At 52.6% G+C, this 14991-nt stretch overlaps 1 protein-coding gene across 1 annotated transcript in view; it reads right to left on the bottom strand.

Annotated features, from left to right (window-relative positions):
• The window catches only part of BCR (BCR activator of RhoGEF and GTPase), a 124349-nt gene extending 109543 nt beyond the window's left edge, over window positions 1-14806 (bottom strand). The window contains exon 1 of the mRNA XM_077874484.1: window positions 13392-14806. Coding sequence (XP_077730610.1) covers window positions 13392-14742 — 1351 coding nt within the window. The 5' untranslated portion in view covers window positions 14743-14806. The remainder of the gene's footprint in view (window positions 1-13391) is intronic.
• Between the last annotated feature and the right edge of the window lie 185 nt (window positions 14807-14991).

Here is a 14991-nt window from a genome sequence, read left to right as displayed (position 1 = left end):
GCTGGAGAAGCCGGGAGATGACAAAGGAATGTTGGGACCAAGTCTCTGATGCTTCCTCACACACCCCTTTCTGGAGCTGTGGGCATTCTTTTCTAGAACCACATGGGTCCACTTCTGGAGACGCAAACTCCTTTCTAGAACTGCTCCCCATGCACACCTCAAACAGCCCTCTTGGAACCTTGCCTACTCTTCCCCAGAGAAGAAATCTGCTGCAGCAACTCGCACCATCTGGCCACTGAAAAAATACCATAGGAGAGGAAACCAGACTTACGTTAATAATCACAACTCAGATTTCTTAGGGTCAATTCTAACAGTGGCTCACCAGCTGCTTTGGGGGGCAGGCATCGGCGGGTATGACAAGATGCTCTTCCATAAGGGCCTCCCTACTGGGAGCTCATGCACACGTTGGTCTCAGATCCCAAGCCATCACTGTGACTCACTGGGGCCTCTAAGCCTCAGGTTCCACATCTTGACACTCCACCAGCACAGGGCTCATCATGCATTCCTCTCTAACCGCACTTGGCCACCAGCCACAGGGATCTGACCCACGTGGCCACTGTTTCATTCCCCTCTGTGCCAGCCACAAGCCACACCTCTCTGTCCCCTCGCACACCTGCTGAGGGGCCCCAAACCCAGCTCTCTCACAGCCACCTTCATCTCTCTCCCCTCCTGATCTTCTCATGCCTCATTCACCTCCCTACCCCTGGGTCCCCAGGTGAGCCATGGGCAATGTTTCTGAAGCACAGCCACATGTACACAAGGCCCGTGTGACCGAATGCCTGTAAAGTTACATCACTCCTGGTCATTGTTCAGTAGGAACTTGGTCACTCCTCTGCTGGGATCACTCACCTCCTCACTGACCCCCACATATACCTTGATCACCTCCTTGGAGCTCCCACTTGGATCCTTGGGCCAAGAAAGCCCATGGGTACACACTCAGGGATCTCTCAGAACTCCAATCCAAAACCCCTGACCCCTCTGACTTTCTGCAACATAAACCCCCACCACATTTCCCCTCTCATCGCAGACTCCTCCCTTTTGTGAAACCCCCAAATGTGCAAATGGGCCTGCCCCAGCCCTCCCCTCTCTCCACACACCTGCCCTGCTGCCAGCCTTCCTGGTATTGCCTTGCCTGGCCCTTCCTCCAGGTCTGCAGCCTACTGCCTGTACCCACTCCCCGCCACCCTAAGGCCTCCAACACAGCCACCCTAACCCCCAGGCTCCACCAATCAGGTCTCCTTTCTCTTCGGTCACCGCCTCCCACTGTCTGCTTGTTCTCGTTCTCTCCAACTCCCCAGTCAGTTCCCCTCACTCCCAAGATGCCTCTAGAGCCCCAAGTCCCAGCAGACTATCTTGCATGCTCCTGCCAAAGGCCTTTCCTGAGGCAAAGCTCCAAAGGCATCCTTTCCCCTCTCAACAACCTTCAATCTGCCCCATCACGCTTTGAGAAAGCACGACATCCTTAGCCTGGCTTCCGGGTCCTGCACAGCATGACCCCAACTCTCCTAAATCCACCCTCACCTCCCCTGTTGCCCACATTTTACACCAATGCTCCAACCAAACAGGCTCTGCTACTTCCTAGCACAGTGATTACTTTCCAGCCTCCTGAAAATGAGGCAGAGAGGAGGGGTCAGTGAGAGAGTCCCAGCCAGATCCTGGTGCTGCTGAAGTGGCTGGACAGTGACATTCCATTCGTCACTGGACGAATAAAATACATTTTTATATATAAAAATACATAAAATACATTTCCAGTGACAATCCCGTGCCCCCAAATACGTATACGGACACATTCACCCATGTTCTCATAGGAAAGTAGAAAGCTTTCATAAATGAATGAAACATTGATAAGTGAATCACATTTTTGGTTTAAGGTCTAAGATTTGGGCAAAAACAAATACTGTTTTTGCACATAGCAGTCTGCAGGCACACCCCAGAGTGAACACGCTATGCTGAGCATCCACTTAAGATAATTCACAAGTGAGGCCATTGGGACTGCCAGCCAACCAGATGACGGCTCTGAGCCCAGCGTGGCCACCCCTGCACCTAGGAGAGGACAGGTGAGGTGGGTGCCTGCATCACTGGTCCAACCTGTGCGTTCCCTGCCTCACATCACAGCCGTTCCATGACAGTGCAGAGGGTCACGAGACAAAGATCACCCTATCTATCCAAGTATGGAAGAAGTCCAAACAAGTGGATGGCTTAGAGTCTTTCACACCTCAAACAACTCAGCAATGGGGGTCCCTATGAGAGGAGAATGCAAGACTCTGCAAATGTAGCATGCGACCCGAAGCACAGACTGCTCTTCTCCCTTGAGCGGAGGCCTCGGTCAGCTCAGCCTCTGGGGGGCCTTACTGTCCAGCTACCACCCAGGCCCGGCGCCAAAAGGCTTAAAAGGAAGACACTGAAAACATGATGCGAAGTGACACAAGCCAGACACAAAAACACAAGTGCTGCGGGAGTCCACTTGTATGAGGTCCCTAGAGCGAAAGCAGAATGGTGGGGGCCAGGGGCTGGGGCAGGGGAGGAGGAATGGAGAGTCGTTGTTTACGCCGGCAGTTTCAGTCTGGGATGATGAAAAGGTTCTGGAGAGGGATGGTGCTGATAGTTGCAAAATAGTGTGAAAGTGTCTAATGCCACTGAACTGAATGCTTAATGATTCAAATGATACATTTTATGTTCTGATATTTCACTGCAATCAGAACAGGGGCAGGGCAGCCAGGGGAAGACCATAGTCCTCGTCGAGGTCTGAGGATGGAAAACGCTGCCTCTGAACAAGCAGGTTCCTGATGGACAGACCTGTGAGGTGGAGCCTCAGGCTGGATGGAGGCTGAATCACGTCCTGCTGAGCCTAGCAAACTCAGCCACCGCATGGCTTCTGGCATCCCATCTCCCCGGGGCTGTCCCCCAAGGAAAAGGAGGCTCCCCCCTAGTCCCTCCAGAACCTCTACACACAGTCCTCTCAGGCCTCAAGGTCTGACCCGGACCCTCAAGAGCCAGCAGAGTGTGCCCAGGCAGTAGCCAGAGCCTGGCTACCAGTGTACCAAAATGCTCTCTAGAACATCAGTCAGCTGCCAAAAGGAATGAAGTGCTGATGCATTATACAACAGGGATGAACCCCGCAACCTTATTCTCAGTGAAAGAAGCCAGACACAAAAGGCCGTATGTTACACAATTCCATTCACGTGAAACGTTCAGAAAAGGCAAGTGTAGGGGTGCCTGGGTGGCGCAGTGGGTTAAGCGTCCAACTCTGGGTTGCAGCTCAGGTCATGATCTCAGGGTCAGGAGATCGAGCCCCATGTCGGGCTCCGTACTAAGCAGGGAGTGTGCTTGAGAGTCTCTCTCTCAAAAATAAATAAGTAAAATATTTTTTTAAAAAAGAGAGAAAAGGCAAATCTACAGACAGAAAGTAGAATGGTGGGTGCCAGGGGCTGTGAGAGGGGGCGGTCAGGGCAGCTGAAGGGAACAGTTTCCTTCTGAGGCGATGAAAATTTTTTCTAATATTAGTGGTGATGCTTGTGTAACTCTGTGAATATACTAAAAAACACTAACTTGTACACTGTAAATGAGTGAATTCTGTGGTGTGAATTCTATCTCAGCCATTTTTTAAAAGCCATTTGAGAGAGTGTGTACACGTGCATGTGTGTCACACACATGTGGGAGGAGCAGAGGGAGAGACTCTGAAGCCAACTTCCTGCTGAGTGCGGAGCCCCATGAGGGACTTGATCTCACCACCCTGACATCATGACCTAAGCCAAAATCACGACTGAGCCACCCAGGTGCCTCTCCATCTCCGTCATTTAACAAAGAGCATCATCAGTCAGAAATATATAGCTCCTCATTGATAGGGTGTAAGAGGGAAACCAGAGATTCGCCTGCCCACCATCATCCCCGGCACCAGACAGGATGGAAACTACATTTGACCCTAGGTCTCTAAGCACAAGGCTTTCTGGAGCTCCCAAAAAAGAACACAAGAAGAACCAAGACACAGAGCACCTCATGCCCCAGCTGTGCTGCAGGTTCAGCTGCCCCAGCCTCTCAGGGAGGGGGTGAGGTGTGGCTGGGCAACAGCAGACGGCAGTGGTGACTGCAGGCCACCCTGATTCCCCTGATGCTCTGGGGGAAACATCACCCAGCTCTTTCCCTGTGCCCCTACCACTCACAGTGGGGGCCATTTCCTCATCTCCTCCCACCTGCCCCAGGGGCTGCCCCACACACCTCAGGGCCCCTGCCAGGGATGTGCCCAGATCTCCAGTATCCTCCCCTACTGTTCACAAGGCAATGCCCTCTGGTCTGTAAAGCATCAGGCAATCTGCAGACACAGCACAGCCTGTATATGCCCAAGCATTGATAATTTTCAGAGCTTCCCGTCTTCCTCCTCTATTTTCTATTAAAATAAGAAAGTCTATGGTTTTTATTTCCTCTCTTGAGGCCTCACAATCACTAAAAGTGAGAACAAAGTGGTTCTAAGCTTTCCCTCCATCAACTTGCGGGGGAGGGCGCTCTATGAGAATAATCAAGAGGTCTCTCTCTTCCTCCAGCCTCTAGCTCTGAGGCCCCAAAAGCCAGGAGGGCACACAATCACGAACGCTGCAAGAGGACCTCACACTATCCACCATGGAGGAGGATATGGCTCAGGATAGAGGGCTCGGCAACTTCAGTGTGTAGTCCCAGGTACTCTGGGCTGATGGAACTTCACATCTGGGGTCATGAGGCAGAAAAATACATGTTGCACATTTAAGATGCAAGAACTCCACTCAACCCCAGAGGACACACTATGAGAGGGAACAGAGACCCCTGGGTCCCCCTAGAGCTCATACTGGGTACTCTTGCTGAGCAAAGTGGGTAAAATGGCCTGTACCTCCTAAATTATGCATTTTTCCTTTTAAATCTCTTGCTAAGTGATGTGCAATCAACCAGCATCAGATGCCTGAGGGGGTGACTCCATGAGACCAGACAGGGGGCCAGACCTCCAGGGACCACCCACTCTATGTACTCATGTTCCCTCAAAGCCTCCCAAGGAGGGGGTCATGCTCTTCCGCCCACAGAATCAACACCCTGTGCAGGACCACACCCCGGATCTACCTATATCATCTGCATTCTTTCCTCAGACAAGGTTGACATATGTTGCATCTAGAATATCCACCTTGTCACTTGTAAGCATATGTGCATGTATACCCTTCCTGCTCTACCAACATTCCATCTGACCCAGCAGCATATTCTAAATGGAGAATGTCAGGCCTTTAAAACGAAGTGAATCTTCAAAGGCTCTTCTTAAACCAACAGAGGTACTTGAGTGAAGGATCCCCCCCAGGCTGCTCCATCCCTGGCTTTGCTGTGGCTGGAACAGCAAGTCTTTCTCCCTCTCCTCCAGTATCCCCTCGAGTCTCCTGGCCAGCCAGAGACAATTCTTCCCTAGTGCTCCCTGGGCCACATACTGATCCTCTGTGCATGTGGCCAGCCATCTCTGTGCATCCTCCCAGCCAGGCCCTGACCCTCTGCAGCTCACACCAGAGCACAGTCAGCATCCACCAACCCCCACCCTCAGCTCAGACAGATGGGCAGCGTTCTCCGGCCTATTTGTCCTCTTGGTCTCCTTGCCACATAATTTTGCTGGCGATCTCTTTAGCAAAGTGCCCCAGGAGAACATAGGGAGAGTGAGGAAATTTTCTGAGAAATTTGCAAGGAGAAAGGAGAAAAACAACTTTCTTAGGTAGCTGATGCCTTTGTGGACCTGCCCAAAGGCTGGGGACCAGATGATGCCTATCACAGCACTTAGGTTTATGTGGCTGTCTCCCCAGCAGACCGAAAATGACCTGCTAGGGAGCCTGTCTCCTGACACTCAGCACCATTCCTGTCTGAAACGTGTTTGCTGAACATCCCCTCCACTTACTGGGGGAGGGGGAGGAGGTCACCCTGTACCCACACTCCTGTGATTGGCATCACTTCACGGCCTGAGGAGAGAGGCCGGCACCAGCCCCTCCACCAACTGCCTGACCCCGGGCAGGTGCATTTGTCTCACACCCCCTCAGACTCAGTCAGCTGATGGCATATAATTAAGTTAACAATCTTGCTCCAGCTATGTCACAAAAATGTTCTGCGGGCACATGAAACAGCCTTCACCAAAGCTGTAGTTGCTACACAAGTGGGGCCTCCCAGTCTCCCTGCACCAGACCTCAGGAGGCACATCTCTGAACTCGTCAGCTGTGTCTCCCTTGGGCACCAGCCTCCATCTCTGTCTACAGTCATTTTGCAAGGTCACCGTGGCAAGCGCTAGAATCCAAGACAGCTAATTAGCAGGCCCCTGTCTGAGGACTTGGGAAGCTCTCTAAGCCTCAGCATAGAAGGAAAAATAATCTCCAGATAATTTCCAAAGCTAACAAGTTTCCTTCCCAGGGCACCTGTATCACTGGGCTCCCGAAAATCTGATATTGCTTATCTGATGGGGGAATGTGGGATTAAGAAGAACAGGGAAGGGGCGCCTGGGTGGCTCAGTGGTTGAACATCTGCGTTTGGCTCAGGTTGTGATCCCAGGGTCCTGGGATAAAGTCCCACATTGGGATCCCCGCAGGGAGCCTACTTCTCCTTCTGCCTGTGTCTCTTCTTCTCTCTTTGTCTCTCATGAATAAAAAAAAAAAAAAAAAAAAAAGAACAGGAAAGAGTCTGAGCAAACAGAGACCCCAGAAATGGAGTCTCCTTCTGCCTTTGACCTACAAACATCCACAACACCCAAGACACAGACTGATCCATGTGGGCTCAGGACATCCTTCATCAAACATGATTAAGAACCTAGAGTGAGGCAAATCCTAGGACACAGAGGCAGGTAGGACCTTGTCTTAAGGTTCTCACTACCCTGGAGAAGGAAGCCAGCCAGACACAGGATTAACAGGAAATAGCTGCAAACATACAGCAAAAGAAAGATATACAGTTAGGGAAGACGCCAGGATATCACAAAGACTTTATTTTTGTGTGTTGGTTTTTATTTTACTTAATTTTTTTTTTTTTTTTTTTTTTTTTGGGTGCGTGTGTGTTAGTTTTTGGAGCTCGGCCTCTCTACAAAGCCATGAGTAAAAAGCAAGAGAAAATTTCCATGTAGACAAAGCCTGGCACACAGTAGATAGTCAATAAATAGTTTCTGAGTGACTGAATGGGGAGAGGTGGTTGTCTTACTACTAGAAAGGCAGGTAAAGAAGAAAGATTTGGGAAGCGTTGTGTTTCTAACCTAAAATTTTAAAGAAAAAACAAAAATCAAAGAATTGAAAAAAAGGGATCTTAGCAATGATGAGGTCTAAATACTAACTTCTTAGGCAAGGAGCGAGGTGTAGCAACCTGTGAAGCATGAGGACACAGCTCTCCTGACGCCAGGCTGTTTTCTTGGCTCGAGGCTGCCGTAGCATCAAACACCACATTACTCAAATTCTTCCTAAAACATGGCTGGTGAGGCCAGCACAAGCACCATCTCTCTCAGCCATGGCAGCTTTTCCTCTGCTCCCAATCAGGGACTCACTGAGTGTTGTGAACTGAACTGTATCCCCCGCAAATTCATATGCTGAAGCCCTAACCCCCAGTACCTCGAAATGTGACTGTATTTGGAGATGCGGGTCTTTAAAGAGGTAATTAAAATGGGGTCGTGAAGGTCAAGTCCAAACTCAATATGACTTGTGTCCTTATAAGAAGAGGACATTTTGGACACACGAGAGACACTGGGAGTGCCCAAGCACAGAGGAAGAGGCATGTGGGTGGGGTGTGAGAGGAGCCCAAGCAGGGGTGCACCTGTAAGTCAAGCCAAGGAGAGAGGCCTCGGAGGAAACCAACTCTGCCAACACCTTGTTGGACTACTGGCCTCTAAAATAAAGAGAAAATAAATTCCTGTTATTTAAGCCACCCCATCTGTTGTGTTTTGTTAGAGCAGCCCTAGCAAACTAATACCGTGAGCCACTTCAAATACGTGGGTGTGAAAGCCAAGGCAATATCACCATGACTAACAGGTATTTTCCTAAACATATCTATTAAGGGCCAGAAATGGGAATTAAGGATGAGAATACTGCTCCTGGCAACTTCAAAACCCTACTTGAGTGAAATAAACCAGACACAGAAGGACAGCTATTATGGGACTCCACTGACAAGAGGGACCTAGGATAACCCCTCACAGGGACAGAGAGTAGAGTGGTGGTTGGCAGGGGCTGAGTTGGAGGGAGGATGACTTAGTGCTGGATGGGGGGCAGAGTTTCAGTTTTGTAAGATGAAAAAGTTCTGGACGTGGATGGTGGTGATGGTTGCATAACAGCGTGTATGTACTTAATGACACCAAATTATAAACTTAAGGATGGTTAAAATGACACATTTGGTTATGGACGTTGTATCACAGTTAAAAAAACAAACCTATCACATGTTATATAAGTAACATCTTAACTTAGTTTACTCCATTGCTTTCAAAGTAAAAAACAAAACAAAACAAAAACAACAAAAACACTAAAAACAAAAAACAAATTCAAAACCCTACATGATTGTATTCTAGTCAGGGTGAGGGACCCTCGGTGGGACTCAATTAATTAAACCCACCACCGCCACCTCTTGAACCTTGATCTAAAAGCGGCCACAAGGGCGCCTGCGTGGTACAGTCAGTTAAGTGTCTGACTCTTGGTTTCAGTCCAGATCATGATCTCAGTGTTGTGGGAACAAGCCCCGTGTTGGGCTCGCCGCTCACCAGGGAATCTGCTTGAGATTCTCTCTCCCTCTGCTCCTTCCCAAAATAAATAAGTCTGGGGGGAAAAAAAAGGCAGCTGCAGTTGAAACTTCAGGTTTGACAACCTGAAGATGGAAGATGCCCATCCATTTACTGTGTGCATAAGGAAGCCCTTCGAACCACAGCGGTGAGCTGCAGCGTGGCCTCAAGCACTGCTATGTCTTCTCCCAACTGGGCCGAGCATATGGCTCACCTGGATGCTTTATCCTAGTGAGGGCCGCAGTCACACACACAGGGCCACAGGACTCCCAGCCAAGGAGGGCAGGTGGCCACTGAACCCAGAAGGCATATCCCCTGGACCCACACAAATTAACAGCACTCCCAGTTAGCTCCTTTAGTGAAACATTCCAGAATATTTCACTCTGTTCCCAAAACGAGGAAGCCATCCATTCTGTAATCAGAAAACTCTTGTAAAATTTGAACCAGACTCTGTTTCCACCTTGTTGATGACTTAGCGGTCTTAGACTCCACCTAGCTTGTTCTGTCCACTCTGTCTCTGTTCATGGAGAGAAGCCTGTACTTAGTTGAAGGGTGATCACAGGGTCTGATTTGAAGAGATGATGATCAAGCCAATGCAAGGCCTGAGTGACCTTTTCCTGGCCCAGAATTACTCAATCTAACTGGTGGCCAGTCCACTCAATCCCCCCACGGAGAAACAAAGCAATGATCATTCTGGTGACAACACACTGCCAGAATCCAAAGGGCAAATTAAACTGCTTAATAGAGATGTAAAAACATAGGGCAGCAACTCATCTGAGAACCCATAAAGAAGCACAAGATCTGGGGTCAGGACTCACGACTAATACTTGGAAAGGGGCCAAGGGACACGGGGACTGAGTGTTCAGATCAAGTATTCCTCAGACCCGTGGAGCACCTGGTTGGCTCAGGCGTTAGAGCCTGCAACTCTTGATCTCAGGGTTGTGATTCGAGCTCCACATTGGGTGCCAAGATTACTTAAAAATAATTTTAAAATCTTAAAAAAAAAAAAAATTCTTCAGACCTAAAAGAGTGCAGGTTCTTGGGTTGTCTGGTTTCTCTTGTGAAGAGCTCACCAAAACTCTCAGAAAGCGAAATCCAAGAACAGGAATGGAGTCAGAGATAGGTAGAGCAGGTAAGATGCTTCCCAATGACTGGCACACCTTCCCAGCTTCTCAAGTCCCCAACTCACCCCTAGAGCTGTGAAAAGGAGGAAGGGAATCATCTAGTACATGCTATGTGTTCAGCTTGGAGCCAGGCTCCCTGGGAGACCCGGAAATGAACCAGGGATCCCTGCCTCCCTGCCTTCAAAACATACACTCTGAAAAAAAAAACAAAAAAAACAAAAACAAAAAAACCATACACTCTGTGCTACTGTGTGGATAAACATTGGGGAAATGACACTAAGTGAAATAAGCCAGACGTAGATGGACAGATCCTGTAGGACTCTGTTTATATGAGGTACTAAGAGCAGTCGAATCATAGAAACAGAAAGCACAGTGCTGGTTTTCAGGAGCTCAAGGAGGGGAAATGGGGAGCTGTCATTTGGTGGAGACAGTTTTAGCTGGGGAAGAGGAAAAGAGTTCTGGAGATGGATGGTGCTGATGGGTGCACAACCATGCGAATGTGCCTGATGCCAACGAACTTGACACTTAAGGCTCAGATGGGTTAAGATGGTAAATTTTTTTTACAAATATTTAATTGAAATAAAAAAAATGTATATATATATAGTTTAGAGTCATAGGAGGCTTACATGGGTGCCCCAGAGCCTTTGCTCCCACTGCTCCTCAGGGCGGTCAGCTTTCCCCACCCTCTGCCGCTAGACATGTGCTGACAGGCAAGGCCTCTCTCCAGTGCTGCTGCCTCCAGAAGCTTCCCTGATCTCACTCCCTCTGAACACATAAATAGTGTGTGTGTTCCTATCTCCCATTAGCATGTCAGCTCCCAGATGGCAAGGACTATACTTTCCTTCCACGTAGCCTGCAAGGCAGAAAGGGAAGGGCTCGCACAGAGCAGGGCTCACAGCTGACCGACCCTGACTGTGTGGAGAGGAAGGACCCCCGGACCAATCTCATCATGATTCTCAGGTGCGGTATAGGGTGATTCAAAGACCACCCACCCTACGGTGGCCAGGTTCAGGAAGGAACGGATCTGCATTCCCACAGGGACCTGGAACTCCTGGAATCCCAGCTCTGCCACTTGCTGGTTTTGTCCTTACCTACAGTTGGGCAGACCTACCGCAAGGTGATGTAAGAGCCTGCGAGGGGCCCTGCATGAGGCACACTGTCACCATGCCTGGCACACAGTGGTAGGTCGTCATTTCAGCTTCTTCCCTCCAACACAGGGGCCCTCAACTCAAAAATACGAGAGCACATTCAGCCAAAGGGATTCTGAAGTTATGATTCTGCCGCTGTGAAAAATTAGGGTGCTTCCACTCCCTCCCACGCTGTGATTTTCCTCACTGGTCCTCTGCAGGGTGCAGCCCTGGCCAGCAGGCCCCACGGCCATCTAAAGAACATCAGGAAGTAGTCTGGAAAGAGACAGATGGCTTTGCTAGCACAGGCTCTCTCCTTCCCCTCCAGCCACAATGCTCAGAAGAGTGCTGAGTAGAGTTAAAAGCTGCTAGAGCTAAAAAAAAAAAACCAGTTTTAAAACCTACAGGAGAGATAACACAGGGTGTTGAAGACATTCAGGGAAAGATCCAGAATATCCTAAGAGTGAGGTTTAAGCTGTAAAATTAACCCCTTGGCCATTTCCTGAGAACCTGTCCTGGGCTACACGCAGAACCAGGGTCCCACGTCTGTAGCAGCTGATGAGAAGGGAAGAGGTACCGAAGGTCGACCTACTGAAACACATTCCGTCCAACCTGTCCCCGCTTTCTGGAAACTCAGAATTCACCATCAGCAAGAGAATACCATTTCAGATTGCAGGTCTCCATGAAAACCTCTTATTTTCTTTATTAATGATGTTCTCCTACATCTTGGCGCTGAAGGCCAGTTCAAGCTGGCTCACTCAGTCGACAGCTGGTCCGACAAGGCTGGTGCCCAGTGACCACAGGGCAATCCTCCAGACCCCAGGGGAGCTGATGTGCCTGCAAAGCAGGCCTCTAAATACTACAGCCTTCCACCCCCCAGGGAGGGACCTAAGGGATGCAGCTGGGTCAGGCCACAGGTCTTAGTGGCAGGCCACAGCCTCCCCCAGCTGCAACTGGAAGATCAGCAACTGGATGCACCTAAAACAAACAGGACAGAGCTGATCACAAAAAGACCACTTGACAGAGCCAAAAATAGCTTTCCTTGTTTCAAGAGGATTCTGACGATGGAAGCACATACAACTCCATCAGCAGAAAAAGAAAAATCGATGGAGCAGAAAATCGGATCAGCCTAATAGGGACCAGGACTCCAAGAGATTCCCCACAGCCTCACAACCTTCAGCCCACCCAAATCCCACAACTATCCACCCGCTTCTTACTCCAGTCTTACAAACTGCCTGGACCTCAAAACTCAGTCCCATCACCCCAGAGGTCATGTGCACAATCTCACAGGTTTCATCTTAGGGCCAAAGGTCAGACCATGGATTAGAAGGCCAAGATGAGCACCAGTGTACAATTCATCCTTGGGAAGACAGGGAGGCAAGAGTGGACGAAAGGATCAGAAAATGGAGCTGGGGGCAGCCCGGGTGGCTCAGTGGTTTAGCACCGCCTTCGGCCCAGGGCGTGATCCTGGAGACCCGGGATCGAGTCCCACGTCGGGCTCCCTGCCTCCCTGCATGGAGCCTGCTTCTCCCTCTGCCTGTGCCTCTGCCTCTCTCTCTCTCTCTCTCTCTGTGTGTGTGTGTCTCCCATGAATAAATAAAATCTTAAGAAAAAAAAAAAAAGAAAGAAAAAATGGAGCTGGGGTAAGATACACACAGGGGCCCTATAGGTGAGTAATGATGGGTGATGTCTCCCATCAGAGCCAGGCAAATCAGAACAGGTGTGGCTCTGCTTCAGCCCTGGATAAAATCTTCACCCCCGTTGATGTGCAGTGGTCCACTGAGTCAGAACTGCCTGTCACCTCACTTCCTCGTAATTCCTATTTTCACCTGCCCTGACTTGTATTCGGGCTGCTAGTCAGCAAGCAAATCTGACACTCCAATGGCCTGGGAGCAAGCTAGCACATCTTGGGTTCCCCAGAAGTGTCTTGTAACTCTTCCAGGACAGGAACAGTTGGGGTGGCAAGGAATTCCCAAGACACAGATCAAGCCCCACTAAAAGTACCTGATCTGGAAGACAGAGATGGCCACCTCTCAATACCATGACCCACTGCCTACCCAGAGTGCAGATCAAGGGGCAAGATCACTGCCCGGGGCACCCTGGTCCCAACCCACAGAGTAGTCTCACGAGCCGCACACCACTCTAGAACCAAAGGAACAGCCACCTACCATTCCCACACGCTGCCCCTCCCAACCCAATCCCAGGCCAAACCCTGGGAACCTGCATTCAGGAGGAAGTGGAGGATGGCATTTGTTCAGGTGCAGGATTCAGCGCGAATCCTTGCTGTCCACAGCAGCAGGTGGAAACCGGTCCACAAAGTATCTACCCATTTCTCCCCTGCTTAACGCACCCTCTTCCCTTGCAATGGTTTCCAGCCAGGGTGCAGGTGTGCCCACCCAAGGTGGTGCAGGTACCCACCTGGGTCTCCATGGAAGGTGCCATCCTGAGGCAGCCTGCCCGACAAGCTGTCCCCGTCGCTGGGCCAGATCTGCCCCGTCTTGCGGACGCCCACGATGGTGGCCTCGGCCACGATGACCTGGCCCTGCCGGTGCCGCTTATGGCACTGCGGCGTCGGGGGGCTGCTGCTGTCGAAGGACTGCTGGGAGTTCTGCGACGGGGAGCGGCTTTTGTCTCGAAACATGCGGTAGGTGGTAGGGCTGGGGGACACGCGGCTAGACTGGCCCGAGGAGAAGTCCTCCTCGCTGGAGGTGAGGTTCTCGTTGGAGCTGCAGTCCGGCGTGTAGCCGCCTCCGCTGTCCTCAAAGCTCCGAGGGGAGTAGGACCTGCGGGGCCAGGTGAGGCGCTTCTCCTGCTCCGAGGTGCTCTGGCTGCGCAGGAGCGGGCCCTTGGCGTCCCCTTCCATCATCATACCCCCGACGTAGATGCTCTGGTAGGGCTGGTACTCCAGGGGCGGCCAAGGGGGCCTGCCGCCGCCGTTGGCGTTGATGAGGTTGTCCTTCAGGAAGCGGGGGTTCAGCTCCGCGTCCTCGTAGTCGCCGTCGAGGCCGCAGCTGCTCTCGGAGGGGCGGCCCCGGTACGAGGGCCTGGGCGCGTCGGCCGGGCCGGGGCCGGGCCCGGGGCCGGCGCCGAGCTGGGACTTCTTGCGCTCCATCTGCATGGCCTGGCTGCCCAGGGAGCTGATCCGGTCCGACACGTCTTTGTCGTTGACCTTCACCAGGCCGCGCTCGTGGTGGAACTCGACGTTCACGTAGAAGGGCTTCTCGGGGTCGGCCGCCCCAGGCGGGCCGTGGCCCTTGCGGATCCTCTCAAAGTTGGACCTGAGCGCGGCCACGCTGGTGGGGGCGCCGCGCTCCTCGCGGTCCGCGGGCCTGCGGGCGGCCGCGGGCCGGGCCTTGCTCGGGGAGCCCTCTCCGTCGGGCCGGGGCTCGGGCTCCTCGGCGGCCGGCGGGTCGGCGCCGTCGGCGGGCGGGGGCGGGGGCGCGGGCGCGGGCGCGGGCGGGGGCGCGGGCGCGGGCGGCGGGCGCGGCGCGGGCGCGCGGGGCTCGGCGGCGCCGTCGGGGGGCTGCGCGGCGCGGCGGAAGCCCCAGCGCTGCCGGTCGTAGCTCTTCTTCTCCTTGGCCAGCAGCGTCTGCAGGTAGATCATGCGGAAGCGCTCCTGGTTCACCTCCTGCTCCAGGCGCCGGATGGAGGCCTTGCAGCGCTCCAGCTCTTGCTCGATGTCGCCCACCGAGCGCAGCTCCATGCGCGGCGGCTCCGAGTCCGGGAACTGCGCCTTCCACGCCTCGGCGAAGCCCACGGGGTCCACCATGGCGCGGCCGGCCTCACCTGCGCCGCCCGGCTGCGCGCGGGGCCCGCCTCAGCGGCGGAGCGCCGACCTCTGCAGGCCCGGCCCGGGGCTCCGGGCGGCCCCCATGGCCCCGCGCGGCGGCCGAACAATGCCCGCCCCCTCCCGGGCGGCAGGTGAGGCGGCGGCCGGCTGGGCTCCCCGGGGCGGCGCGGGGCGGCGCGGGGCGGGGGCGGGGGCGGGGGCGGGGGCGGGGGCGGGGGAGGGGCGCGG

Source organism: Canis aureus, chromosome 27 (genome assembly GCF_053574225.1).
Source record: "Canis aureus isolate CA01 chromosome 27, VMU_Caureus_v.1.0, whole genome shotgun sequence".
NCBI classification, from domain to species: domain Eukaryota; kingdom Metazoa; phylum Chordata; class Mammalia; order Carnivora; family Canidae; genus Canis; species Canis aureus.
The sequence above is the reverse complement of the archived record's forward strand: the minus strand, read 5'-3'. Positions and strand labels throughout refer to the sequence as shown.